This window comes from Tiliqua scincoides, chromosome 2 (assembly GCF_035046505.1).
Source record: "Tiliqua scincoides isolate rTilSci1 chromosome 2, rTilSci1.hap2, whole genome shotgun sequence".
Taxonomy (NCBI): Eukaryota; Metazoa; Chordata; class Lepidosauria; order Squamata; family Scincidae; genus Tiliqua; species Tiliqua scincoides.
Window position 1 is genome coordinate 70,757,973 of NC_089822.1, and position 26,119 is coordinate 70,784,091.

At 42.1% G+C, this 26,119-nt stretch overlaps 1 protein-coding gene across 1 annotated transcript in view; it reads right to left on the reverse strand.

The window, feature by feature from the left end:
- Window positions 1–26,119, reverse strand: part of SMC5 (structural maintenance of chromosomes 5) — a 59,760-nt gene that overhangs the window by 16,823 nt on the left and 16,818 nt on the right. Inside the window, exons 9-17 of the mRNA XM_066614112.1 lie at window positions 24,105–24,360; window positions 21,946–22,100; window positions 20,120–20,233; window positions 19,053–19,147; window positions 17,276–17,408; window positions 15,780–15,953; window positions 14,103–14,272; window positions 12,399–12,522; window positions 8,487–8,609 (exon numbers count right to left, since the gene is read on the reverse strand). Coding sequence (XP_066470209.1) covers window positions 8,487–8,609; window positions 12,399–12,522; window positions 14,103–14,272; window positions 15,780–15,953; window positions 17,276–17,408; window positions 19,053–19,147; window positions 20,120–20,233; window positions 21,946–22,100; window positions 24,105–24,360 — 1,344 coding nt within the window. The remainder of the gene's footprint in view (window positions 1–8,486; window positions 8,610–12,398; window positions 12,523–14,102; window positions 14,273–15,779; window positions 15,954–17,275; window positions 17,409–19,052; window positions 19,148–20,119; window positions 20,234–21,945; window positions 22,101–24,104; window positions 24,361–26,119) is intronic.

Consider the following 26,119-nt stretch of genomic DNA (forward strand, 5'->3'; position numbering starts at 1 on the left):
CCGAGAGCCAATCGGAATTATTATGACACAACAGTGAACCAATTAGATGTTAGCCTGAGTCAGCTCTCATTTCCTTGTCTCAGAGCCAATACTAGAACTCTTATTGAGTAGTGTGTGTCATCAATTTGGCCACTGGTTTTTTGCAGGTTATTGATTTGTTGGGTGACCTGCACAGTTGTATATTAAAATAAACAAATGAATAATGTTAACGGGGGCTACACAAACCCAAGTGATGACACTGCATTTAGGCTGTGCGTATGATATTGTATACAATTTATTTTGTATGGTCTGGTATGGGAGGAAGTCCATCATGTGGATGATGCAATGAACTCACACACTGGATGACGCAAATCCCTCTGCACGAGATTGTTTACCAACCTGAGGTCTGTAAATGTCCAAAAGATTTGCACTGAAAACCTTCTTTTCATGTATATAAAGCAAACAAAACCTCCAGCTTGCTTGTTGATTCAGGGAGAAAAGAGATGAAACCATTGGAGCAAGTCCCCTTATTATTATGCATGTTAACAATATGGAAATTTAACATGATGTTAAATTTTGAAATTTTGATTATGATGTTGACTTGCTCCTCAATGACAAGAGGAGAAATTCTGCTTAATAAACAGGAACCCAAATTCTCTTCTCACTTTAACCTTTGATTAAGATGTAACTGATACACTGAGAGCAGCTAAATCAGGAGATGTCAAGAGCCATAAACCAATGTGGCATGATCCACATTAGGAAGCAAAAACTACAATTCTATGCACACTTACTTACCAGTAAGTCTACCTTCTACTACCTTCTGAGTAAACATGTATAGGCTGGCCCTGTCAAGAGCCACAAGGGAGAAGAAAACTGACACACACAATATTTAACAATATAGTCACTGTCTCAAAGGGCCTTACTGCAACTCTACTCTAGCACAAGATTAATTTAAATTTATTATATTTGTATCTTGCCCTTCCTCCTATGAGCCTAGGGCAGAGCTTTTCAGACTGGGGCATCACAACGCCCCAGCCTGTGGGCTCTGGCCTCTGCCCCCTTAAGGGGCGGGGCAGCCAGGAGGCAGGGAGGAGGCAGCAGCGCAATCCCCAGGATCGTGCCGCTCAGGGACTGCAGGGGCTTGGCTTGAGGGGGTGCAAGGAGCCCTGCACAATCACGCCATTGCCTTCCCCCAGCCCCCGCTGCCTCTCCCTGCCCCCACAAGGACTTACAGGTTGAGGCTAATTATTCGTGTGGGTTCATTCCAAGCACTCAGGTGGGTGGTAAAAAACGCACTAAAGCAAATCAATTTAAAAAACAAAGTTTCTTTGCTCCAGTAATTTAAAAATAGCCCTGATGATATTTGTGATGTAAGATAAGAGTAATTAAGAAGACATTTCATCAATCAGTCATCCTCCAAGAGCTTACAAAGGCACTTCACTCAGCCCCTCCCTTCACCTTTGCAAAATGCAAAATGATCACCTTTCTTTCACGTGCTCAGGGGGAAGGGAAGGGTCCGCTGGAAAGAGAAGGATTCTCTCAGCCAGCTACCCTCTCTCTCTCTCTCTCTCTCTCTCTCTCATTAAGCAGGCTATTGTTAAAGGACTATTCAGTTTTTTAAACTTTTTAAAGGGATGCATTTTCCCCTTCTCCAGGGATTCCTTCTCATTTGCAGGGGGCCATTCATGTTGAGTCAAATCCGTGTATAAAAAATTTGTGTATAAATAGGCTGGACCTGTATAGGTTTTCAAACGCTCTTGTCGGGGCCCCTCCCAGATGCCCTGACCCCCGACTTACCTTGGAGCAGGCAACCCATGCCCAGGGTGAGGAGGCTTCCCTGCCCTTGAAGGGGGCAAAGCAGGTTGGCTCACCCCAACCAGCCAGAGGGGGCTGGCAGGGCAAACAAGGAACATTGCAGGAAACAAGCCAGGACCAGGAAAGGCCTTTTCTGCCCCACCTGGAGGAAGGGGAGGGGCCAAAGGGGGTGGGCTTGCTCCATAAAACAGGGAGGCCAGGGATGAGAGGCAGTCAGTGTGAAGCAGGGAGCTGTGAGGTAAACAGCGCCTGCTCCTAGGCCAGGTTTGGTAGCTCTGCTAGGGAAGAGGACAAGGGTGCTGGAACCCCCTTTAGCCTATCTGAGGCCTCCCTGGGGGTGGAACAAGCCTGCTCTAGGCCCCTCCAGGGCAGGGACCCTACAGCTCTGAGTTTGAAAACCCCTGGCCTAGGCCATCACACATGGTCTTTCTTCCCATCCCCTATTTTGTACTCACTATAACCCTGCAAAGTTGATTGGTTTCAGAGATGGTTACTGGTTCAAGGCTACCCAGTGCGCTCACAGTTGACCAGGGATTAAAACACAGGTTTTTCCAATATGTCACTCATAGTATCAGTCTTTGCAATATGTCACTCACAAGGCAGAAGGTGGAACCTTGGAAGGTATACCCAGATACCAGATATGATGACCATGACATGAAGAATTCCATCTGGAAGTGAAGGGCTCTACGAGTGTCCATAGAACAATTATTGTAAAAGCTCATTTGAAATAAAAAAGATGAGTTTAAAATAAAGCCTGCCTATGTGAACTGCCTTGAATCTGTAAGGGCGCAATCCTAACCAACTTTCCAGCACTCACATAGCTGTGCCAATGTGGCATGCACTGCATCCTGCAGTGGGGAGGTAGTCAAGGGGGCCTCCTCAAGGTAAGGGCATGTTTGTTACCTTACCTTGGGGGCTGCATTGTGGCTAAGTCAGTGCTGGAAAGTTGGTTAGGGTTGCACCCTAAGACTCTCACAATATGTTGTGAGAGTCAGTGAGAAAAGTGGCATATTATTATTATTACAGGTGGAGCCTGTTAATCCGAGTATTTTATATGTGGAGGGTTTAAAGGGGTCAAAACTGCGGATTTCGTTATCCACGGTTTTCATTATCCTTTGCAGATACCGAGGCCCCACCGGTATTATCACACTCTTTCCATTTTCATATAGACAAAAGACTCATGCATGTAGATGCACACACATACCCACACCAAGGAAATCCTGGGCCTGACCTGTTGGGCAAGACATAACTATGCATCCCAATCACTGCCTCTATGCAATTGTGCCCAAAACTTCTTGAAGTGGGCCTGCCAGGCTCCCACAGGTAGACAGAATGGCCAGTTTCTAGCATTTTGGTGCTAGAACTGTTGAGGTGGTCACAAGAGAGCCTTCTGGGCTGCTACAGTCTCCATTTTGGGGGGTATGGAGGTTGTGACAGAAAGGTGAGTCTGAGTGCCTATATATCCTTGACCTGAGGTTAAGCACCAAATGTCAAGTTAAATCCAAAAGCTTCAGCTGTCTGTCTGTCTGCCTGCCTGACCTCTGCAAGACCTGTAAATAAGAGGATTCAAAAGGGTCAACCTAGAAAAGAAGCAGCCTAGCAGCCAACTGTGTGAGCCCAACCATGTGTAAGCAGGGCTGGACTAATCCCATCTACCATATAATTGCCTCAGTGCACAAGCAAATACATCCCCATAAAAATAAAAATGACTGCATTTAAAAGATCTCTCAGCTAGTTTAGGGGATACCACTGTTAGTAGTCCGTCAGCCAGCACCTGAGCCCCAGCAGATGTCATACGTTGACAAACTCTGGTCTGAAAGAATCAGAATCTCAGAACCAGATAATTTCTCACAACCACCCTAAAGCCCCTCTCATCCAAAAAGTACAGTGTACCCGCCTTATTTGCAGGTTTGGCATCCGTGGATTTGACTATCTGTGAATGCAGAGGTCCCCTTTTAAAAACATTTTAAAAAGTTAAAATCTGAAAGAAAACAGCTTTCCCTTCCTTCATGCTGCAAAACAGCACCATTTGCAGAGCTGCAGGGCAGTCTTCAGCACTCCTGTAGCCACTTCTGGGTTGCACAATGCATTCTAGGGCAAGCCAGGATCAAGGGAAGGATTTGTGTGACCCAGAAGTGGCTTACAGGAGCACAGAAGACTGTCTTGCAGCCCTACAAATGGTGCAGTTTTGCAGCATGAAAGTAGGAAAGGCTATTTTCTTATTTACTTTTTAAAACGTTAGTATCTGCGGGTATCAGTATCCACAGAGGATGCTGGAACTAAACTTCCGCAAATACAGAGGGACTACTGTATGTACAGAAAGCACTACGCACCTACCATACTATGAATAGAGGAGCAAATAGAACCTTCATGTCAAATATGAACATGATGCCTAAATGGGCATGAAGCTCACTCAATGTTTAACGCTCATCAAAAATTACATGTCTGTCAGCACAGTTCCTGCCTGACAGACAGGGTGAAGAACTTGAGAGACACCCTCTGTCCACCCGTTGACATTCTCGTCTCTTTAAAGTCTTAGTTTTTCAAGGCAAACAAATTCTACAGTTAGAAGTAACCCTGATAGATTTAACTAGTTATAGTGCAGCAGCGCACTACTTAAAACAGATGTGATATATGATCAATTAAACATATTTTAGATATTTTTAATCAGGGAAAGTCTACATATTAAATATCTTTTTAGATTTTTGAATTTCAATGTACATTATGAAGATTTTGTATAGTACGGATCTTTGCACAACACTAACAAACTTTGTACGTTGTGCCAAGTAGTAGGGTCATCATTTAGAGTAACCAATGACTTATTTTGTGATGTGATATCCTCAGTTTCTTATTCCTAAGTGCAGAAATGCATAGTCCTTTCACACTTTTAAAAAAGCAGGCAGACAGGAACAAAAAGGGCCTATTACATGTTAAAGCATGTTGCACAACAACAGTGCTTTGTACTGGATAGAAAGCTTATGAATCTCAAACCAGAGACTCTCCCAGCTATAAAGCTGTATGATACAGCAGGGGGAGGGGGGGAGTAGCCCACCATCTAATTTGAGGTGGAAGAGAATGTCAACATAAGTTCCTCATTCAGCCTCCTCATTTGATATAAGTATCAAATAAGGAACTGGAAAAGCCAGGTGCTGTCTAAATTGCAGTCAAAGGCTCTGGGCAATGGTGTAACACCACATGGGTCCACAGGGAGCCCCAACAACCTGTAGCATTATAGATAAAATGTTAGTGTTTTTCAAAACATCGGGGGGGGGGGGCGACGACAACAGATTGTTGCAGCATATTCCTTGATCCTGACAACCAGTGTCTGGGAGCCAGCCAGCCTGGAGCAAGAACTTTGTATTGCTGTTTAGGACTTAGAAGTGGTGTTTTCAGAGCAGGGAGCAAAAAGGGTATCTACTCTCTCTCCAACCTCATGAAATATTCTCTCACTATGGTATGTAGTACTATATACTGTAGCATTTATTTTGTAAGCTGCTTTGGAGGTTTGAATTTTACAGAAAAGTGACCTAGGGATATTCAAAATAAAATAATAGAAGGGTTCAGGTGAGCTGCCAGCCCCAAATCTAAGTGCCTTATTGCTATTTGGTGGGAGGTGTCTGAAGAACAGAGAAGATAAAGGGTGTCTTATTTTTCTCTTTCATCTGTCCTCAACCTTGAAATACAATGTGGGAAAATGGGGCACCCAATCCCACACCTCCAGAATACTATAAGGGGCTCAAAAGGTCACTTTGCTCCCCTCCTCTCCCAGCATTTGATAGGTCCTGGAAGCTGCTGGGCACAGGTCTTGTCTATTTTTTGGTTTTAACTGTTTGTTTGGTTTTGTTAATTAACAGCATTGTGAGTACTGTCCTGAATTTACGCAAACCACTGTTTTGGCCTGGAATGGCCCAGTTTTTTTCCCATACTAATAGGTACTCAACCAAGTTTGGTTTTAGAAAAAGGATGTCACTGAATGTATCTAAAAGGATTGTATGAGGAGACCACAAACCTACTTCTGACAATAGTGTTTTCATTCCTCTGAAGGAAAATTTCTAGACTTATTTTATGGCCCAATCATATAGGCCTTGCATGACAGTGTATCTTCTAATCTGCAAACATAAAAGACCCAGTGATAGTGCAAATATTGGTGGAAACAGCCAGTGGCTCCCCATACACACCAGAACAGCACCGGCACCTTGATGGAGTAGGTAGGTCAGTGGCACAGGCAGTTCAGGGAAGACTTAGGGTGGGAGGGACAGGAACTCGGTGGTAGTGACTTGTGCAAGATGTTACCCCTCTTTTGCTGCCTGGCGCACCCCCTTCCTCTCCTTAGACTTACACCAGCTACATAGCTGGCATGGGTCTAAAGATACCCATTGCCAACCAGGCTGCCTAGTGAGAGGTAAGTAAAAAAGTAAAAAAAACTTTTGTTGGCCTTCTGAATGCTATCCCTTCCACCTCCCCACACACAGCATGCAACATTTATTCCCCTGGTGTGGCTGCATGCTATGTGGTGACCGGGGGGGGGGGTAACATTGGGAATACCAGCTATTTGGTGACTTCATTTCCAACAAAAAGTTTTTTGTATACTGAATATTTGTATTCTTCCACAGGAGTTACTCCAGAAACACAACTGTGAGAAAAATATCAAAGAGCCTCAAAAGTTAAAAATCAACTAATTGATAATACTGGGTGGAAGCTACCAGGCATGACTACTCAATTCATTCCACAGAGAAAATCAACTAGCAAACAGAAAAAAATAGCTACTTTCCTGAGGAAAAGCTTATTTGCATGAAATTTGTAAATGATGAACTGCTAAAGAATAATACATGTTGTCTTTGTTTTGCATTTTTTGATTAATATAATCTTCTGCCTATGGACTATATCAGTTCACCAAAAGTGATTCTATAGAATATTAGAATTTTCCTATATTCTTTCTTTTTATAAGATGCTCAACAAGCTATAGGAGGAGAGAAAAAAACATCTATAAAAACTTAGTAGACAGTGGCTAGTACTTCCTTGTGAAACTGAGCTGAAAGAACAAGTACGCTAACAGTATTACAGATGAACAATTCATACAGAAGGAAAACAAGATTGCAATGTTCTTTAAAAATGTTCCGAAATAAAAACTGTGATGTACGTCCTGAATAGTGCGCCATTGATTTTTTTTGCCCTAATGTGCATTACTACATGTACCAAATTTTTTTAACAAATCAAGCAAGACAATTAACAAGTCTCTCTCAAAACAGTTGTCAAACACAAAGGTGACTGAGCCAATTATCTGATGAGCAGATGGGACTAACACTCCTCCCTACTATTCCATATGGGTCATAAACACATATTTGCCTCTCAGTAACCAAAATGGCTTCAGATAATGCAGGAGTTCTTGACCTAAGATGCCATTTTGAGCAAGAAAAACGCACAAAATCTGCTGATCTCATGTGACATGATTAAATGCACACATATAATATTAACAAGGAAAACATACAGATCCAGCTTATTTACACACGGATTTTTTATACACGGATTTGACGCAACACGAATGGCCCCCCTGCAAATAAGAAAGAATGTGCTGATCCCTGGAGAAGGGGAAAAATGCATCCCTTTAAAATCAGTTTTAAAAGCTGAACAGTCTTTTAACAACAGCCTCCTTAATGAGAGAGAGGGGGGGCAGCAGGCTAACAATCCATCAATCCTTCTCTCTCTCTCCTGCAGACCCCTCCCTTCCCCAGCATGTGAAAGAAAGGTGATCATTTTGCATTGGTGAAGGGAGGGGCTGAGTGAAGTGCTGATAGATTGTCTTCTTAATGACTCTTATCTTAGAGTCAAAAGGTCAGCAAGGCTGTTTTCCAATCACTGGAGCAAAGAAACTTTGTTTTTTAAATTGATTTGCTATAGTGCATTTTTTTAATCCCTGTGAGTGCTTGGAAGGGAACCCACGCAAATAATTAGTCTCAACCTGTATTCTAATCCAAGAGACAATATTTTCCCTATTCTCAATAAATCCCTGTGCTGGCAAGCTCAACAGAAGGCATACAAATGGCCTCCCACAGAAAAAGACTGAACTGGGTTGTCTGCCACAACTTATACAAAGCATTTTTAAAGACAGTTACAGCACTAAATTGCTTTCATTAAAATATTTACATCTCATGATTCCCCTTCTGTTAAGGAGGTGCCCAAGGCACAATGGAATTTAACTTAGGGTGCAATCCTAACCCACTTTCCAGCACCAATGTAAGGGCAATGCAGCTCTGAGGTAAGGGAACAAGCCTTCCCTTACTTTAAGGAGAACTCCATGAGTGCCCTCCAACTGCAGGATACAGCATGCCTTCCACTGGCAGCTATACCAGTGCTGTAAAGTGTGTTAGGATTTGAGCCTCAGTTTTTCAGGCTTCTGAAATGCATTAAAGGAAAAAGAAGATAACTGTTTTTATAGGAGATTGCCTGTATCCACAGTTCTCAAAGAGCAAAGATGGGCTTCCTTTGGGAGGCAAGGGATTTGTGATCTTGTTCCTGGCCCCACTGCCTGACCAATCACATGTGTCTTGGAAAAGAAAGCAAAATCCTGAGCCAGTGCAATCTATGTGAGTATTGTGTCTTTCCATATTGTGTGGCTGATGGTGGGGATCAAATAGCTCCCATCCATTAAAGGAGGCTTACAACTTTACCAAGTTTAAAAGTGGAAGTCTTACCTCAACAGCTCGTAACTGTGCCGCTGCAGTTTTGTATTCGGCCTGAAGCCTGTTCTTTTGGAAAGCTGCTGTAGTATTCTGTAGAATCAAATCCATTTTGTGTTTGTTCAGAGCTACACAGTTCTGTAGAACACACAAACACATCTGTTTTGTCACAAAACCAATATTGTTCATAAGAGGTTGCTGAAAAGAGGAGATCTTATTCTTCAAATTGGTACAAGTCCAGAAGCAACAACTTTCCTGTTATTTTCTTTCTGTTTGGTGGCTGGGGATAACCAAGGCCTATTACAGCGGAACAATTTTAAAATATGTACAATTCTTACATTTTAAAGATAGTGCTCTGCCATCATAAGAACATGTCTTAATAAAACAAATTTCTTTTTTAAAAAAGGAAAACATTCAGGTTACATTTCACTAAGAGTCCAGTTTTGCCAGTCTTCACAGATTTCCAGGAGAGCTCAAATGCAGTTGCACATTACAGTTTGCTACAGTGAACATGCAAGCAGGGTAGCCACAGTGGAGTGTCAAAGGAGACTTGACTTCAAAGGAGACTTGACTCCAACTCATTCCAGATCAAGGGCTTTTAAACTATCTACTGCAGCGTTTTTCAACCGCTGTGCCGTGGCACTTTAGAGTGACACAAGGCAGCCTCAGGTGTACTGTGGGGCCAGAGGAGGCAGGCAGCAGCTGAGGGAAGAGAAGCAGCCGCCTTGACCCTCACATGGCAGGCGAAAAAGGAGCAGTCACAGCTGAGCAAGAGGAAGGCTGCAACCCAATCCTCATTTACCTGGGAGTAAGCCCTGTTGACGATTACGGGGTTTACTTCTGAGTAGACACGTCTAAGATTGGGTTGTTTGCCCTGAGTGCTGATTGGGCAGCGAGAGAAGCCTGAAGGAGGTCTGGGCAGTGAGAGGGAGGGCTGAGGCCACCAGCCTAAGAATGGGCTGGCTGTGGGTCCAAGAGTCCCTTCTCCTTGCCACAGTTGCCTGCAGCTCCCCAACGCGACCCTCCCTGCTCTGCCTTGCCTTTGCCTTTCAGAGGAAGGGCGCTGGGGCCACAATCCTATCCATACTTTCCTGGGAGTAAGCCCCATTGACTATAATGGGACTTACTTCTGAGTAGACATGCCTGAGCTGGGCTCTCAGGTTTCTAACCTAGCCCCACTTTCCTAGGAGTAAGTCCCATTGACTATAATGGGACTTACTTCTGAGTAGACATGCCTAGGATTGGCCTTTTGTTAACACTTTTTTCTGAACTACAGGAGCAGGCAATGGGGAGGGGGAGAATGTGAGGCAAGTGATTCTGGACCTTTGGAAGGTGCAGACAAGTGAGGGGAGGGACAGTAGGAGAGATGCTAACTGCAGTTATGAGATGAGGGGGGAATGTCCCTGTGGGAGAGAGTGGATGGGGGAGAGGAGGAGACAGAAGTGCCAATTGCCTGCTCATGTATTTGAGAAAAGAGTGCAACTAAAAGCCCAATCCTAGGCATGTCTACTCAGAAGTAAGTCCCACAGGCACATTCCCCCCCAATCTCTCTCTCCTCTCTCCCCCCCAGTCTTTGGCTGCAATCCTAACCACACTTTCCTGAGAGTAAGGCCCACTGAACAAAATAGGACTTACTTCTGAGTAGACCTGGTTAGGATTGTGCCCTTTGTCATGTAAAGATTTAATTGTATTAATTATATTAATTAAAAATTAATCATAATGTAGTAATTTAATGTAAGTAAAAAACTGGGAGTGTGCCTTGACAGTGTGCCATGAGCTGAAAAAGATTGAAAATTGCTGATCTACTGCTTCCTTAAAGCTGAAGGACACTTACATTATTAACTTTCCAGCCTGGGTTTAGAATTCCTAACCATCCTATTCTGCACTCTCTGAACTAATCTGCAGACCATGACTCAGCAAGATCCCCTGGTCCTTCCTTCCCCACATCACACCTTAGCAAGTGACCCAGCAACTTCCTTCTCTGCACATGCTCACAAACCTGGCCTTTTTCTTCACTGTGCCCCTCAGTCACACATCTATAAATTCCTTTCCCACATCTGCTCAGGTCATAGATCTACAATTCAGGAGATCCCAGTCACAGTTTAGCACATAGGGGCCTTTTCTAGATTTTTGTCACAGCCTTACTGTTACTCAATTGTTGCAAGCAATGCAGATATGCTGCTTCACAGAACCTTCACAGATATGTTAAAACTGCATTTTCCCAGGCACTGAAAACATAGTACTCAGTCACCGCAAAAACACAAGTACTCCTAGCATAACATGTACATTGTAATAATTTGTGCAGTTTGGCCTGTGGCTACACAAGCACCTATTAATGAGATTCTATGACACTGCTGAAGCAAAGGGATATAACTGCGCCCCTCCCACTCCTGCCCAAACATGCCTAGGCTATTTTTTGACTTTTAAAAAAAGTCCTTAAAGGCAAACTAACAGCCCATTGTACCACAGAAGCATACGGTTATTCCTGAAACACTTGTTAAAAGTGGCATCACCACCTGCAAAATTAATTTTCCTTCCACAAGAATGCCCCAAAGATCTGCAAGCCTTCTTATTTCTTCAATTTCCACCTCTCCTGTGCCTCCCACTTTGTGTCTGCAGGAACTGTGCACTCCACCTCCAATGTGCAGGAGTGGTCGGTTCCTTCCCATACTTAAAAAAACAACAAACAAGATCTCTCTTTGAAACTATGTCCTGCATTACATCATGATGGGACATCATACTATTGGTGGTGGGTGAAGGATAACTAAGAAAAGGGCAGTTGCATTGGTTAACTGGAAAGCTCCAAGGAATTATCCTTGATTAGAAATATTGGAAGATATGGCAGGGTTACAGTTAGCTACTTAAACCTTGCCCAAATAAGGGTGAATAAGAATTTCTTCCAGCCTGCCAGTGGTGTAGCTAAGAGGGTGCAGGGGGAAACGACTGCACTGGGCAACAGGCTTTAGGGGGGCGACAAGCTAAGCTTGACACTAGTGGCTAAAACTGTGAAGACCTTGGAATATACAAATAATACTATCACGTTATATAACATTGGAAAGGTAATTTAGAGCCCAATCCTGAGCTTGGTGCACCTGATCACCACCAGTGCCAGTCAGTGCTGGGTTACCACTGGGTGAGCGCTGGAGCTCCGCTGCTTGGTAGTCATGTGGAGTCTGCTTGGCATGCCAAGCAGCGGTGAAGTAGGTGGAAGTATGGGAGGAGGCAGCAGGGAGAGAGGGAGGTGGGACCAGTAGAGCTTCTACAGCCATTGAGTGACAAATCCCTATACATGTTATAAAAATCAACATTTCAAACAAAAGGAGTCAAAAGCAGTAACTTTTGCAATAAGAGAAATTCACTATCATCCAAACAAATCTACCCATAAACCAAGGTCAACTCACCATCTTGTGAAACACAGTAGAGAGATACGGGGTTCAGACCTTCCAGTAGCAATACCTAGACTATGGAAATCATTACCTTGGAATCTGGCAAGCCCCCTCACCTTATGCCATTTGGTAGCAAGTTAATGATTCTTCTTTAGGTGTGCTTTCTTTAGCATTGTTTATGCATCTTGATGGTTTTGCTTCCTTAAAAATGTTGTCTGGTATTGTTGCTGCTGAATTACGTTTTATACCATTTACGGTTTTTATTCTTGTTTGTGAGCATATATAAATGTGTATATGCTTTGTGAACCTATTATAAGGTCAATGATGCAAACTAGAAATCATTTTATATATGAAATTAAACAAAAAAATATGTATTCTTCCATTATATGCAATAGTACCAACGGAAATCCTTATATACACAGAGTGAATTGAGGTCATATTTGAATACACATGTTCAAAACAACCATCAGTCACCAGCCCCACCACTATGAACTGAAATCACATGCAGAACAAAATATCACACTAAGAAATTGGTGCTTACCTTTATCAGTTGCATCAATTCTGTTACAAGTTTTACTTTCTGTGTATTAATTTCTTTTATTTTGGCATTTGCTTTGTCAGACTCTTCCGCCAGGTTGATGGCATCTTGTGTCATCTGTCTTAAACTGCGTAAGGAAGATTGATGAGCAACGCTGAGAGGATTATTATAAAATTCCCAGTTCAACATTACAGATGTAGATTAATGGATACTTTGACAACTAGAAGGTATATGTGCTTCTCAGAGTATAAAAAAAAATCAAAATATGCTGTGCCAGCCATCTTAGAAGACTGAAAAGACTCTATAGACCTTATTACTGTTAACAAAAATCTTGTTTTCAATAACACCTCCAGAACAGATCCATCCTATCACCACTCCATTAGCAACTTATGCCTTGTCCACTCATGAAGCAGAGAGAGGAAGGTGACAAAATACTGTAGTGGAAGAGTGGACTGTGCCACTTCATGCTATAGGTGAGAGATTCACACAAGGATATTCCAGGAGTTGGTTGGCAAAGTCTTGAAGAGTCTTGCCTAGGCTTCATCTGTGGAAGCTTGATGGCATGCAGCCAGAAGAGGTAACCACACAGTGAAGAGAACATCTGGTGAACTGAGGGTTCTGTAAGTATTTTCCACAAAACATACTGTAAAAACCCCATTGAAAAACAGTGGTTTAAATTAGCCTGCCTATATAAACCGCCTTGAATGCTGTGTAAAAACAGAGAAAAGCAGTATATAAATACTCGTATAGGTATGTATATACAGTATTCCAAAATGTGTGTAAAATCTCCCTGAAAATGGAAAAACCAGCACAGCTGGCAAAGGACTCGGCCATAGTATTTCTCACTCATGCACTAGTTTACTGGGAGTTTATCCAAATTGAATATTCAGAGTGGTATTGCTCACTCAACGATTTCTACAGGAAAGATTTAAGTACGCATCAAACTATCCTCTATTAGGCAGCGAGACTTGGATATGCTGTTTGGAACAGGCCCAAACATTATTCTTCCAGCATTAAACTTTGATACACTTTGGCAACTGCATAGGCTATTCTCTGCAATTTATTATTATATTATTATATCACTTTTCAACAACAACAAAACTGCTTCACAAAGCAGCTTACAAAAAAAAAATCAAATAATGTTCCAACAATTTATAAAGATCAAAACACGGACTGAAGTTTCTGCACACATTTTGTCACTTCGTCCTCAAGGTGTTTTGTACAGTAATAAATCATTCAATTCAACTAACCGTATTTCTTTTTATGGTTCATTTGTAAACTGTGAACCATACAACAGACATGCAAATATGCAGTTTTCCAGCTATCAACATGAGACTGAAATATTTGCCTGGGTCATCAAGATTAAACATTAAAATATTGCAATGATCAGCCTTAATGAGAGAGAGGGAGTATTAGAATCCTGGCAAATTTCAGTCATATTTCCAGATGCAGCTGCAATGGCCTACTACATTAGTCCTGATTTAAGCATCTGTAAGTTTATCATGGTCAAAATCTGTCATAAGAGACACAGTAAAAATTGTTTATTTAATTGTTCCAAATCAATCAAATATCTAGATGGGTTTTGTTTCTTCAGGGTTCTTCAAACTTTAGTGCTTTGTTACTCATCCATAATTTAAAACAAGATGTTATAAATAATTAGCATGAAATATTACTTTAAAATTTATATTTAAAAATATAATGGAATACCTGTCATATTTCATACTAATTTTTGATTCCAACTGCTTCCTTTTGTTTTTTTGTTCCAAAAGCTCCTTCTTCTGTTGTCTGAGTTCATTGTCTCTGCGTTCCAGACACTTCTGCCTCTCAGAAAGTTCAGCCACTTGAGAATCAAAAGTCTGCAACTGCCTGCTAATTTCCTGAAGTAGCAAAAAAACCCAAAAAACCCATTATTCTCAATACAATTATACTAAAGATGTGAGAATGTTTACTGTTTTAACAGCCCAATCATATTGGACTGTACTGCTGAAGTTCTGTCAGCGCTAACAGCAGTCATAAACAGCACTCCAACAGTGTATACTGCCAACGTTAAGGGAGACTGTGCTCTGGGTACCACTGCTTTCAGATGGAAGGTTTATAGCACAATCCTAATCTTGTTCAGAGGCCACTGCACCATTCCTAGCTGCCACAAACATACATTAAAACACATTTGCAATCACTAGTGAACAGAGTGCGCCGGTAGGAAGGCCTGCACCATCCTGGTGTTGCTTGATCTGAAGCTGAGACCACCATAGGGGCAGGTAAAGGGCAGGGAAGGGGTGTAACAGAGCAGGGGTAGGGTGGAATGGGGCAGATCAGGCTTGGGAAGGGGGAGGATCAGCAGAGGAGGCTCCGCCATATCCTACTGCCCCTCCCAAGCTTTTCTTTCCAATTCAGGGCTTCTTGGATACGTGCCAGTGATTTAGCTGGTGCAGATTCAAATAGCCCCACTGGGCAGGCTGGGGCTTTACCCAGGGTAAAGGGACAAATGTCCCCTTAACCAGCAGAGGATATAGTGTGGACCATGAAGAAGAAGACAACAATGAAGAACAACAGTATTATGTATAAAAGTCAACCATAATCATAGATCAAAAGAAAAAGAAAAACCCTGTGGCTTACGACAGAGAGGGGCATGAACTCTTCTGTGGTGGCAACTGTATGTAGAACCCTACCTAGACAGACTCAAATGGCGAATTCACCAAGCTCATTTTGGAAGCTAATGGAACTTTCTCTGTTCAGGAGGATGTTTGGCTGGCTGGCTGAGAAAGCTGCTATGGTTTATTTTTGCTGTTTTTATCAATGGTGGTAATGTTTTTAAAATGGAATTGTGTAATGCGATTATGAGCTGCCTTGACAGCCTTTCTGGTTGATTGGTGAAAAAACATTTTTTAAAATAAATAAATGGGCAGCAAATTGGTTTACAGCAAGCTGCCAGCAGAGGCAGTGACTCACCCCACCACGCAAGCTGTTAATGTAGGAGTGTGATCTGCCAGAAATTTTTCTCACAGGCAAAGAAGAAGCAGCTATATAAGTAGGGTTTGCACAGGCAACAATTTTTAAAAAGGGGTGGAAAAACACACTAAAATTGCTTACTGCATTAACAAAACTGATTTTAAGGTAACGTTTGTAGCAATGTAATGGTCTGGTGCAAATGTTATTGTGACTGAGACTTTGACACCCTGATCCTAAACATATTTATATGGAACTTACTTTCAAACAACTATGCTTAGAACCGCAGCCTTGCAGTGGTACATGCTGTGTAAGGATAGACATAAAACGCCACGCAAAATTGCTGAGACAAAAAACATTACAGGATTAATAACATTCAACATTTCAACTCATGGAGTGCTATCTATTTTCCTAAAATACCACCGTAAGTCAAGTTACGTTCAATTGATTGTCCAACTGTCTTCTTTCATCTGCATCGACTGTGACAGTCAGGAACTGTGCTGGCCTCAGCGCTGTGTTACTAGAAACAGCTTGATTTGTGTACGCAGACATTTTTACTGCATATTTTTCTTCTGCTGTGTAGATTTGTCTAAGTTTGGTTTCCTTTATGACCTAGGCATGGAAAAAGCCAATTAAAAAAACCAAATACAAGTGATTTTGAAATGAAAAATATGGAAGAATAGACAATAATCCATAATTTTAACAGTTGGACCAGAGGTATTAGCAAATTAGATCTACTAAATGTTTCTCCCAAGAGTTTAGACAACTCACAGAGTGAAGTTTTCACTAAATTTAAGAAATTCTACAAAGAAAAGCTAGAGGCTTCTGAAACGTACTCTTGAATTCCACATCTCCAGCATAATCTGACAGTAGCACTGTCTCTGAGTTAATGAGGTGGGCTCTGGATTGACTACAGGAACTGGCCAGAGCAGCGGCCCTCATATGAACATAAGAAGTTCCCTTATAATACTACACAAGAACATTGGCTCTTCTAGCTCAGCACTAACCATTCTAATTAGGCTATCCAGAATGTCAGGTAGAGACTTCCTATCACCTGTTCCTTCTGAGCAAAATCCAGAAGGGATCACCATCATTGCGAAAACTCCATGTTTAATTATGAGGGTTGTCTAACATTGCTTCTTTTGGAAATACTGCAATTATTAGTGAAAGTAGTGATGAGATCAGAAAAAGCACTTCAATACCAGCAGCAAATGTAAATTTATATCTAAATGTTGCTTTCCCTGTTCAGAAATCCATAAGACTGTGTGGGCTCTAGTCTTCACCAATGGAGCCTCACAGAACATGACTCCATTCAAAGAAAGTAGCTAGGTACTGCCAGGATCCCCTCCAATACCTTACTAATGCACTTCTTCACTTCAAAACATAATGGAGGTATGAAGCAAAATAAAAAAACAATCCAAACTGAATGGTCAACATCTCCATATCTTATTACATAAAAATTTTCAATTTTTACTGGGGGATCATAGTCCCCCAATGTCTTGGAAGTGCAATGTCCCCTTTTTCTTCCCATTCACTTTAACAGAGATCTAAAATATGCAAATGACCTGTTTAGTACACACAAAGGGAATGGGGATTATCAACAATCTTTTTGTATGAGAATATATGGGATATAAGCATGGGTAAGGAGTACAGCTTTACACATATAAAGACACTTTCGATGTCAGTTATGATCCCAAATGCACAGGAGAGTTGAAAGATACTTGGCTACTACAAAACCAGGGTCTCACTTTGGCATTCATAAACTTTTTGAATGCTGCAAGAATAGGTGATGTCATCATGAAAGGTCCTTGTGAAGCAAAAGATAACAAGATGATTTGCATTACAAAACAGGCATTTTCCTTTTTATAAACACTTTAATAATAATAATAAAGGAATTATTTGTCAGTAGTCTTCCTAAATATCATGATCCTTACCCGTTCAATCATATTTCTGGTCTTTTCTGTTCCCACAGGGACTTCGTGAACGTGATACTGAGAGCACAGGTAACGCATCACAGGCTGGGGAGCTTCAAATAACTCTCGCAAGTATGAGAAAATTCCATATCGGCTGAAGAAGAAAGAGCCAGTAAGATACTTTTTCTCTCATTTTAAAAGATACCACAAATAACACAGGCCTACAAAACTGAGGGTCAGAAAAGTTTTTCCCAAACTTTATGGTGGTTTGAAATGAATTTGGGGTGCCGATTCCAAAAATGGCATCCATTTTGCCCTATCACGTCTAGTTTTGGAGATATAGTATAGCCTCATTAGTGAATGGTTCAAGCAGCTTCCTCATGAGGAAGCCATGGTGTAGGCTTCCTCATGAGGAAACTGCTTGAACCATTCACTAAAGAGGCTACGCCGTGCCTCCAAAACTAGATGTGATAAGCAAAACAGATGCCATTTTTGAAATCGGCACCCCAAATATACCCAGGAAATGGTGTAACGTTTAAGGAAGCAAAATGTGTGTTGGCCTGTGTAATTAGTTATCCAAGAGAGAGAGAGAAAAACTAGGGATCTTGATTTAACGGATGTCAAAAACTAAGATTATGCAACACCAAAAGTCAAATTCTCCATGTTTGCCACAGACAGAATTATGCAAACAGTAAACAATTATTAAGTGACTCAAATCAATTTGACTTACTAGCCAGAAACTCTATTCAATAAACAAACAGAAACAACATCTCAACATCTTGAGATACCATCAAATATGCTGGAGTAAGTGCTCTTCCCTTGTTTTGGAAGGATGAAAGGGAGAAAGAATGGGATTTCAAAACTGCCAGCCAGGTAATAACGCAACTGGGAGCTACTAACAAGGGCAGGATATCTCCCCTTCTTGAGTCCTGTTTGGTCTCAGAGACAATACTGCTTTCACATAAGCGTAACAGTGCAACCAACCAAGATTGCCAACAACCCAAGATTGGATCCTCTATCCTAGATATCATATGCATATATGAAGGTGCCTTATACAGAATCGGACCATTGGTGCGTCTAGACGAGCGGTGTCCAAAGTTTTTGGCAGGAGGGCCACATAGTCTCTCTGACACTGTGTGACACAGGGAGCAGGGAGAAAAAGAATTAATTTACATTTAAAATCTGAATAAATTTATATATGTTTACATAAATGAATATATTAAAGATGAATTTATATGAATGAATGAAGGTCTTGCAATAGCTCAAGGCCTATAAAAGGCCTTGCACAAAGCAAGGCTGGCCTTTCCTTTGCTGCTGCTACTGCATCACAGACGTGAAACAACAAGCAGTGGAGGGAGCCCTCATCCCACAGCTCATGCGAGAGGTTAAACAGTTGCCCTCATGCTGAGAGCAGTTGTGTCGGGCCAGTGTGGGCTCTAACAAACCTCCTGAGCGCCAGAGACTCATTGGAGACTGGGGGCTCCCTGAGGGCAGCACTGAGAGGCCTCGAGGGCCGCAAGTGGCGCCAGGGCTGGGGTTTGGACACCCCTGGAGACCAACACAAAGGTGGCAGCAGCTCTCTAGGGTTTCAGTCAGGGATCTTTGTCAGTCCTTCTTAGAGATGCCAGGGACTGAATCTGCAACCTTCAACATACAAAGCATGCACTTTTCCAATGAGCTACAGCTCCTTCCCCATGTGACACACTAAACTAACATCTGATAATACAGTATAATGCTCAGCAATACAAAGTTGTCCTGGGTTCTGGATATTGACAGAGATAAGCATTTTAACACTTACTACAATTCTTCAACTGGTTTGAGAGGGTGGTTTCCAGCACATGATTCGCTAGGTGCACACACAGTATTCACTTTGAGCTTCTGTTTATCACGCATCTAAAGAAAATAAAAGTGGAGTAGAAAACAAAATAGAAGCATTTTAAAGCAGCTTTTTTAGTACCTTTAAAATAAAAATGGTAACAAACATGCAATGTGATTATTGCAGTGCATTGCTCTTTAGGTGCTGAGCCTGAAAAGAAGAGAGCATTCCATTTCTGCAAAGTTGGTGTACAGAGATAATACCAGACACTTTCACAGTTAACAGAAATTGTACACCTACAAATCTTTTAGAACAGCAGTCTCCAAACTCCAGTCCATGGTTCGCTGGAATATTCACTGTGCCACACAGCGATGGTGAAGCCTTCCTATTCCAACATGCAGCAACCAGTTTTTGCACCATTTGATCGCAGAGCCTCTCACTGGGGAGCCACTTCCACTGCCTATCACCCCAGATGGTTCTGTGCCCTGATATCCTGGGAAAGCGGCTCCTTGGCATGAGGCTCTGGGATCACACAGACCAAAAACTGGTTGCCAAGTGCCAAAACAGTAACGCTTCACCGCCGCCACACCCAGAATAAATATTCTGGTGGACTGGACTCAGTCCATGGGTCGGAGTTTGGAGGCCCCTGTTCTAAAACAACCTCCATTTGTGCCTCAGAAAGGCTTCATCTGCACCTACTGAGAGCATCAAGAGAGCATCAAGAGAGCTGTGAAACACTTTGGACACAAAAAAATGCTATTCAAAGGCTTAGTGCTATTATTATTAACCAGCATTTTGGCAACTGGCACCCTCTTGAGGCAGCAGGCAGAGCACCACCACAGAAGTGAGCTGTGTCAGATAGGCAAGGCAACAGCTGGCTGACAAGCCTTGTTAAGCAAAAACTTTGCTAACTGGTTAACCAGCAACTCCCCATTCATCATGGGATGCCAGTTAACACATCTTTTACCATACTATTATTGTTATTAAGCTCTTTAATATGACGATTCTTACCCTAACCAGTGTTTACTAATGTATGACTAAGTCCTTGCCTCGCTTAGGAAGAGGTCCATATCTTCCTGAATTTCAAACACAAAGGCCTTCATGTCATTGGTCGAAATATGATTTTCTACATATTTAGCATGCTTCTGGTCTTTCATATTGATCTGTGCAGAAAGAAACACATCAACAACTATGAAGGGAGGCTGAAACTCATTGAAAAATCAAACCAACAAGGAACCAACAAACAGTACAGAAAACACAGTTTTTAGAGAAGGGTGAAGTTCTGTTTCCAAATGGAAATAAAAAAGATATTGCTTCCTCACTCACTACCCACAAATCCCTTCTTATAATTCACTTTTCTGTGAAGACTTTGACACTATTCCTTATTCCCCATTCCCTAGTGTAACAAAGTATAAGTACGTGTAACTGTTTCACAAAAGCTTCCCCGGTTTATTCCTGCCTCCAGTTCGTCCTTCCTCTGTTGTCTCTTTTATATTGGTCTTATAAATCTATCAGGACACGAGCCTGTCTTTTCACTCTATATAAAGTACACTGATAGAACTGCATATATGTATAAAGTTGATTGAAAATATTTGGTTTAGAGTATATATTCATCAAGAATGAAACAAAAGTTAATGTCCTCAGACCAGGATATGGTTGCAATTCAATTGACCTGGTAATGACTATATAACCTCAAAACATAATAATCTAAAAAGGATTTAAAAAACTTCCTTTTAACTTCGATGCAGCATCATTTTTAACATTCTCAGAAGAAGCATGAGACAGTTCATTCAAAAAACATATTAGTTATTTGATCCCAAATTAGCTGCTGAAATGTACTAAAGATGTCCAATTCTATGTTTTTACTGCTACAAGGAAGCTTTCATTTCACCTCAGAACATAATGCTTTTCAGGAGGTCTCATAAAGCTCAGTGAGGGCAGGGCACCAACACTTTCAAGTTCACCAACAGAGAGAAAGTATTAATACTGGATCCTTTCACCTCAATTTGCTAAACATGTGCCTCTGCTAAATGCTAGAGTAGGCTCTCGGTATTTGCGGAGGATCCGTTCATGAACCCCTGAGACATAATCAAATCTTCAGAGAGCCTTGGCCTGAAAAACCAAAGTGCCTTCCAGACACCTCTGAAAGGCTTTCTGAGGCCTGGGGAGGCCACATGCAGCCTCCCTACACTTCAGGAGCCCTGCTGGAGTCTTCTGAAAGGTATTTCCGATTTGGCAAAAAATCAGAGTTGCCTTACAGACACCTCCAGGATGCTTTCCCATGTCTCAGAACACTCTCAGAGACACTTCCAGTGGTATCCAGGTTACGTAAGGCCCTCCAGAGTGGATAAGCACCTGCGTCGAGTCAAATCCATGAGTGCGGAACCCACAGATAAAGAGGGTTCAGTGTATATTAATTCTTTATTCATTTAAAATATTTATATTTCACTTTTCTGTTGAACCAGTCGTACAAGGCAACTGACAACAGTCACAATAAATACACAAACATAAGATTTTCTTTCTATTTTTTAAACATAATGACAACTCATAAAGAGCTCTGAGGGGGATGATAAAGGAAAATGTCCATTCTTCAGGCCTCAAATACAAGCTCAGTATGAATGCAATATATCAAAACAATGCAAAGTCTCCAAGTAAAATAATATTCTGTACTTTTTTGCACTTATGGTTGCATGAAAAGAATTACACACCCACGCAGCCAATTCAAGATATCAAGGCAAGGAATGCTAAGTTTGATTGCTCATGTTAAAAACAATGAATTATTTAGGAAGGGTTTGAAATTATAGGGTTATAGCAGAACTGGCATTTAGATTTTAGTGATGATGAAGTAGCAAAATATTCAACTGGATTAGCTTACTGCAAGCATCATAGGGTCACAAACAAGTCTTTTAAACCGGTTTCTGTTCTGTCTTAGCCACAGAAGAGCAGTGTGCGTGTCCTGAAATCTTCGTTTGAGCATGTCTTCTTTCAGATTCATCATATTGTCGAATTTTATAATGCGATCAGTTACCCCTGTAATTTTGAGAAAGCTTTAAAAGTCATGTTTACTGTACTTTGTGATCACAGTGGTAGGCACTACTGAGTTACTGGTAAGAAATTGAATTGGGTTAGGTGCTTAATGACAGGCTCATTCACTTTTTGCTCTCTTCCATCATGGATTAATCTTTGCAAATATGGAGAGATTCATGTCAAATTTTCTGAAAGGGTCCAACATGAATTTGGCTCCTGCACTAGCAAAGAAAGACAACTCTGATGATTTTTTTTTAATCATCTAGCAATTAACGCCCCTCTCCCCAAACCAACCTCTGTGCTGGCAGAAACCCTCACTAAGGCCAGGATTCAAAAGTCTGTGCAGAAAGCTCCAGATGAGCAGTGAGCTTTCTGAGTCCTCTCCCAAAAGCTGTCACTCTCATATGTGACAAGTCATTCTCAAAATTTGGAAGAACTGTGGGATCAGCTTCTGATATAGCAAGAGCTGTGATCTGAAAAACAAAACAAAACCAAAACCAGCCATAATGGGAAAATGCTGTTTCCCAGTACATGTGCTTCTGAGTCTAGGGCTTGCATACTTCCCATTCTCCTCTCCACCTCTTTCATGCATGAATAAGAAGGAAAGCTTTTACATTCAATTTGAAGGAAACCACACCCATCTACCATCTTGGAACTGTGCTTCCCCTAACCACAGCTATGGAAAAACTAACCAGGACCAATCTGTAGTTTCAAATTCTGGTTTGTTCTCCATTTCTAGTTTGAAGTAAACCACAGTTCCCAAGTTCAGATATAATGCAAAACTGTGGCTTGCTTCAAACTGAAAGTAAAATATTTCCTTTCTTTATTTGTGCATGAGAGAAGCATACAAGCCCTTGACTTACAGAGGCTCATTCATGTAGTGGAAAATTACAGTTTCCCATTACAACTGAACTGGGCCAATAGTAGGGTTACCCCTGGTGGATGGAAATACTTCCACATACCAAAGGCCAGAATCCTAGGAGTTAAATTTGTACCTTTCCATTCCTGGCCTTAAAATAGGGCTGAAAGAAACTCAGAGCCCAATTCTAACCAACGTTCCAGCACGTATGTAGCTGCAACGCAGCCCCAAGTGAATAAACATTCCTTTACCTTGAGGAGGCTGTCCTCAAGGTCCATGACTGACCCCCCAACCTCAGGATGGAGCCCATGCCTCATTGGCACAGCTGCATCTGCTCTGGAAAGTTTGTTATGATTGGGCCCTCAGTACTGCAATATGAAGAATTTGCATTGTTGATTACTGAGCCAATTTACTCCAGTGAAATAAAAAGCAGTACTTCGAGCAAGTACAAGATTAACAGCCCAATCCTAACCTGCCCAGAAGCAGGCAGGCTGTCTGGCCTACACTGTATCCAGAGCAGGGTTGGGGCTGGCTGTGGGGCAACTCGGGGCAAGGGCAAGTAATTCCCCTTACCCCAAGTAATGCAGCAGGGGTTGAACGGGGCTATTTGGATCTGCATCACCTAAATATGTGGCGCAGACCCTAGCAGCCCAGCATTAGGCCGGGCCACCCAGGAGGGGAGTTAGGATTCAGCCTTACTGCCACCACTCCCCTTACAGCACTTTTGTGACAGCCAAAACCACTTTTAGATTGGACTCTAAGGTTACAGTCACAGACACACTTACCTGACTAAGTCCCATTAAACTCAATGAGACTTACTTCGGAGTTAAATACTTAGAATTGCACTGTAAGACTGCAACCCCATACACACTTGAACATAATGGGTCTTCCTTCTGAGTAAATATTTTATTTTTCACATTTATATACTGTCCTCCCTCCAAGGAGCTCAGGGAAGTATGCATAGTTCATTCCCTCATTTTGTCCTCATAACAACCTCGTGAGGTAGGTTAGACTAAAAGACAGTGACTGGCCCAAGTTCACCCAGGAAGTTTCATGGTTAAGCAGGAATTTGAATCTGGATCTTCCAGGTCTAAGTTCAACTCCAGAACCACTACACCAGTATAAGATTATGCTGTAAGCCCATTTACCTTTTTTATCTCTTTGCAAGTTCTCCTTTTCTCTGCACAAAACACTTATTTCACCATCAATATTTGCCTTCTCTTCTCCCAAACGCCTCAGCTCAGCATTAACAGAATCCATCTGAGGTTGAATATCCTCACAATTCTCTGTATTTTTTAGTTCATTAGTCCAGTCTTCTATCATCTTACGAGCATTTTGTATTCTTTTCTGTCGATCAATTTCTTCCTCTTTCTTTGTTCTCAAAGCTCGTTTAACATCCTCAATCTACAAAAAAATACCAATGAAACATTTTCCAATCATGTCACCAAAAAACAAATTCCCACAACAAATTTGCATACTTTGCTAATATTCCTAGCTCAGATACGCATGCAAAAACGATAAAAACACAGTAATTTAGAGATCCTCAAACTGGGGCATCCCAGCTCCCCAGCCTGAGGACCTTTGCGTTTACCCCTTTAAGGGTCAGGGAGGGGAAATGCATCAACACAAACCCCAGGATCAAACTGCTGATGGGGGTGTCTGGAGCTGTCCTTTACTTACAACAAGCTGCAGCATAGGGTTTGCGATCGCGAAACCAGAAGTTGGCCACGATCATTATTTTTACAATCTCTGCGCTTTGGAGAGCCCTGCAGAGCCTTCTACAGGGCTCCCCACACCCCTGGGACCCCGCTGCAGCTTCCTGTAAGTAAAGGACAGCCCCTGACACTCCCAACAGAGGCACTCCCAACAGAGGCACAGTCCTGGAGATTGCATCACTACATTCCCTCTCCTCTGCAAGAACTTATCTCTGAAGTTTTACTCCCAAGAAGTCTGAAAACCCCTGCAGTAATTCCTTCAACTACCAGTCTGGATAGTCTGCTCCCTATCCATTTAGAAGTGAAACAAAGCCATCAAAAATCAAACCTGACCCTTCCAGAGGATTGCTACAATCCAGAACAGCTTGTAAACTCATCCAGATTAAATGCTATCTACTGAACAGCAGCACCTGTAAGATGACAAGCTGCACCTGCTGAAATTCACTCTTCAACATGATTGTTAAATGTCCAGGAGCCTCTAGTTGAAAGGTTGGTCACTCCTGAACTACACATTGGTTCAGAATATCCACAACTTCCCCTGTCCTCCAATGAGAGGTAGAGTGGGATGTCACCAGCATACAGATGCAGCATACTCCAAACCTCTGGACAATCTTTTCCAGCACTTTCATATAGACTGGGATATAGATCAGGGCTCTCCAAACCCTGGCCTGCAGGCCAGATACAGGGTTTGGACAAAACTGCCCCCCCCCATAAATGGTGCTTACCATTCCACCATGGCACCGCTTCTTTTCCAACATGATCACTGCACAGGGATGCTCCAATCAGTTGCGTCCGACCAGACATCCTGCTGGGATGCTGGGCAATAGGCACAATTGCCCAGAGTGTCCCTATGCAGTGATCAAATTGGAAAAGAAGCTGTGCCATGGTGGAACAGTAAGTGTTGGCTGGGACACGGAAGGCTTTTTCCAGACACAGCAGTCTTCTGTGACAGCTGATGTAGATGCTAAAGACCATGGAGGACAAGAAGAAATTGTATGTGTCCCCAAAAGCTAATGAAATGAGGAACAATCTCCCAATGTTGCTTTCTGAAATTGACCTCACAGGTAAGAGTGGAGCCACTCTAAAACAGTATCCCCCAACCCCACTCTGGCTAGGTGCCCACAAGGGTATTGTAACCAATAGTATTAAAAGCAATTGAGATGTCCAGCAGAACCAGCAGGGACATATTCTGCTGCCTAGATCCCAGCATAGTTCATCCCTTCATAGAACAACCAGGATTGTTTCAGCCCCATAACTGCAACCCAGATTAGAATCCAGATAACTGGTATCATCAAAGACAGTCTGCAGATGAGAACCCACTACCTACTTGATCACCATGCCCAAAGAGGAAAATCTGATGCTGGCTGATACTGATCAAGAATGGTAGAATCCAGACAGCTTGTTCAATGACACCCTCCTTCAAACCATATGAAACAATAACCTTGCAC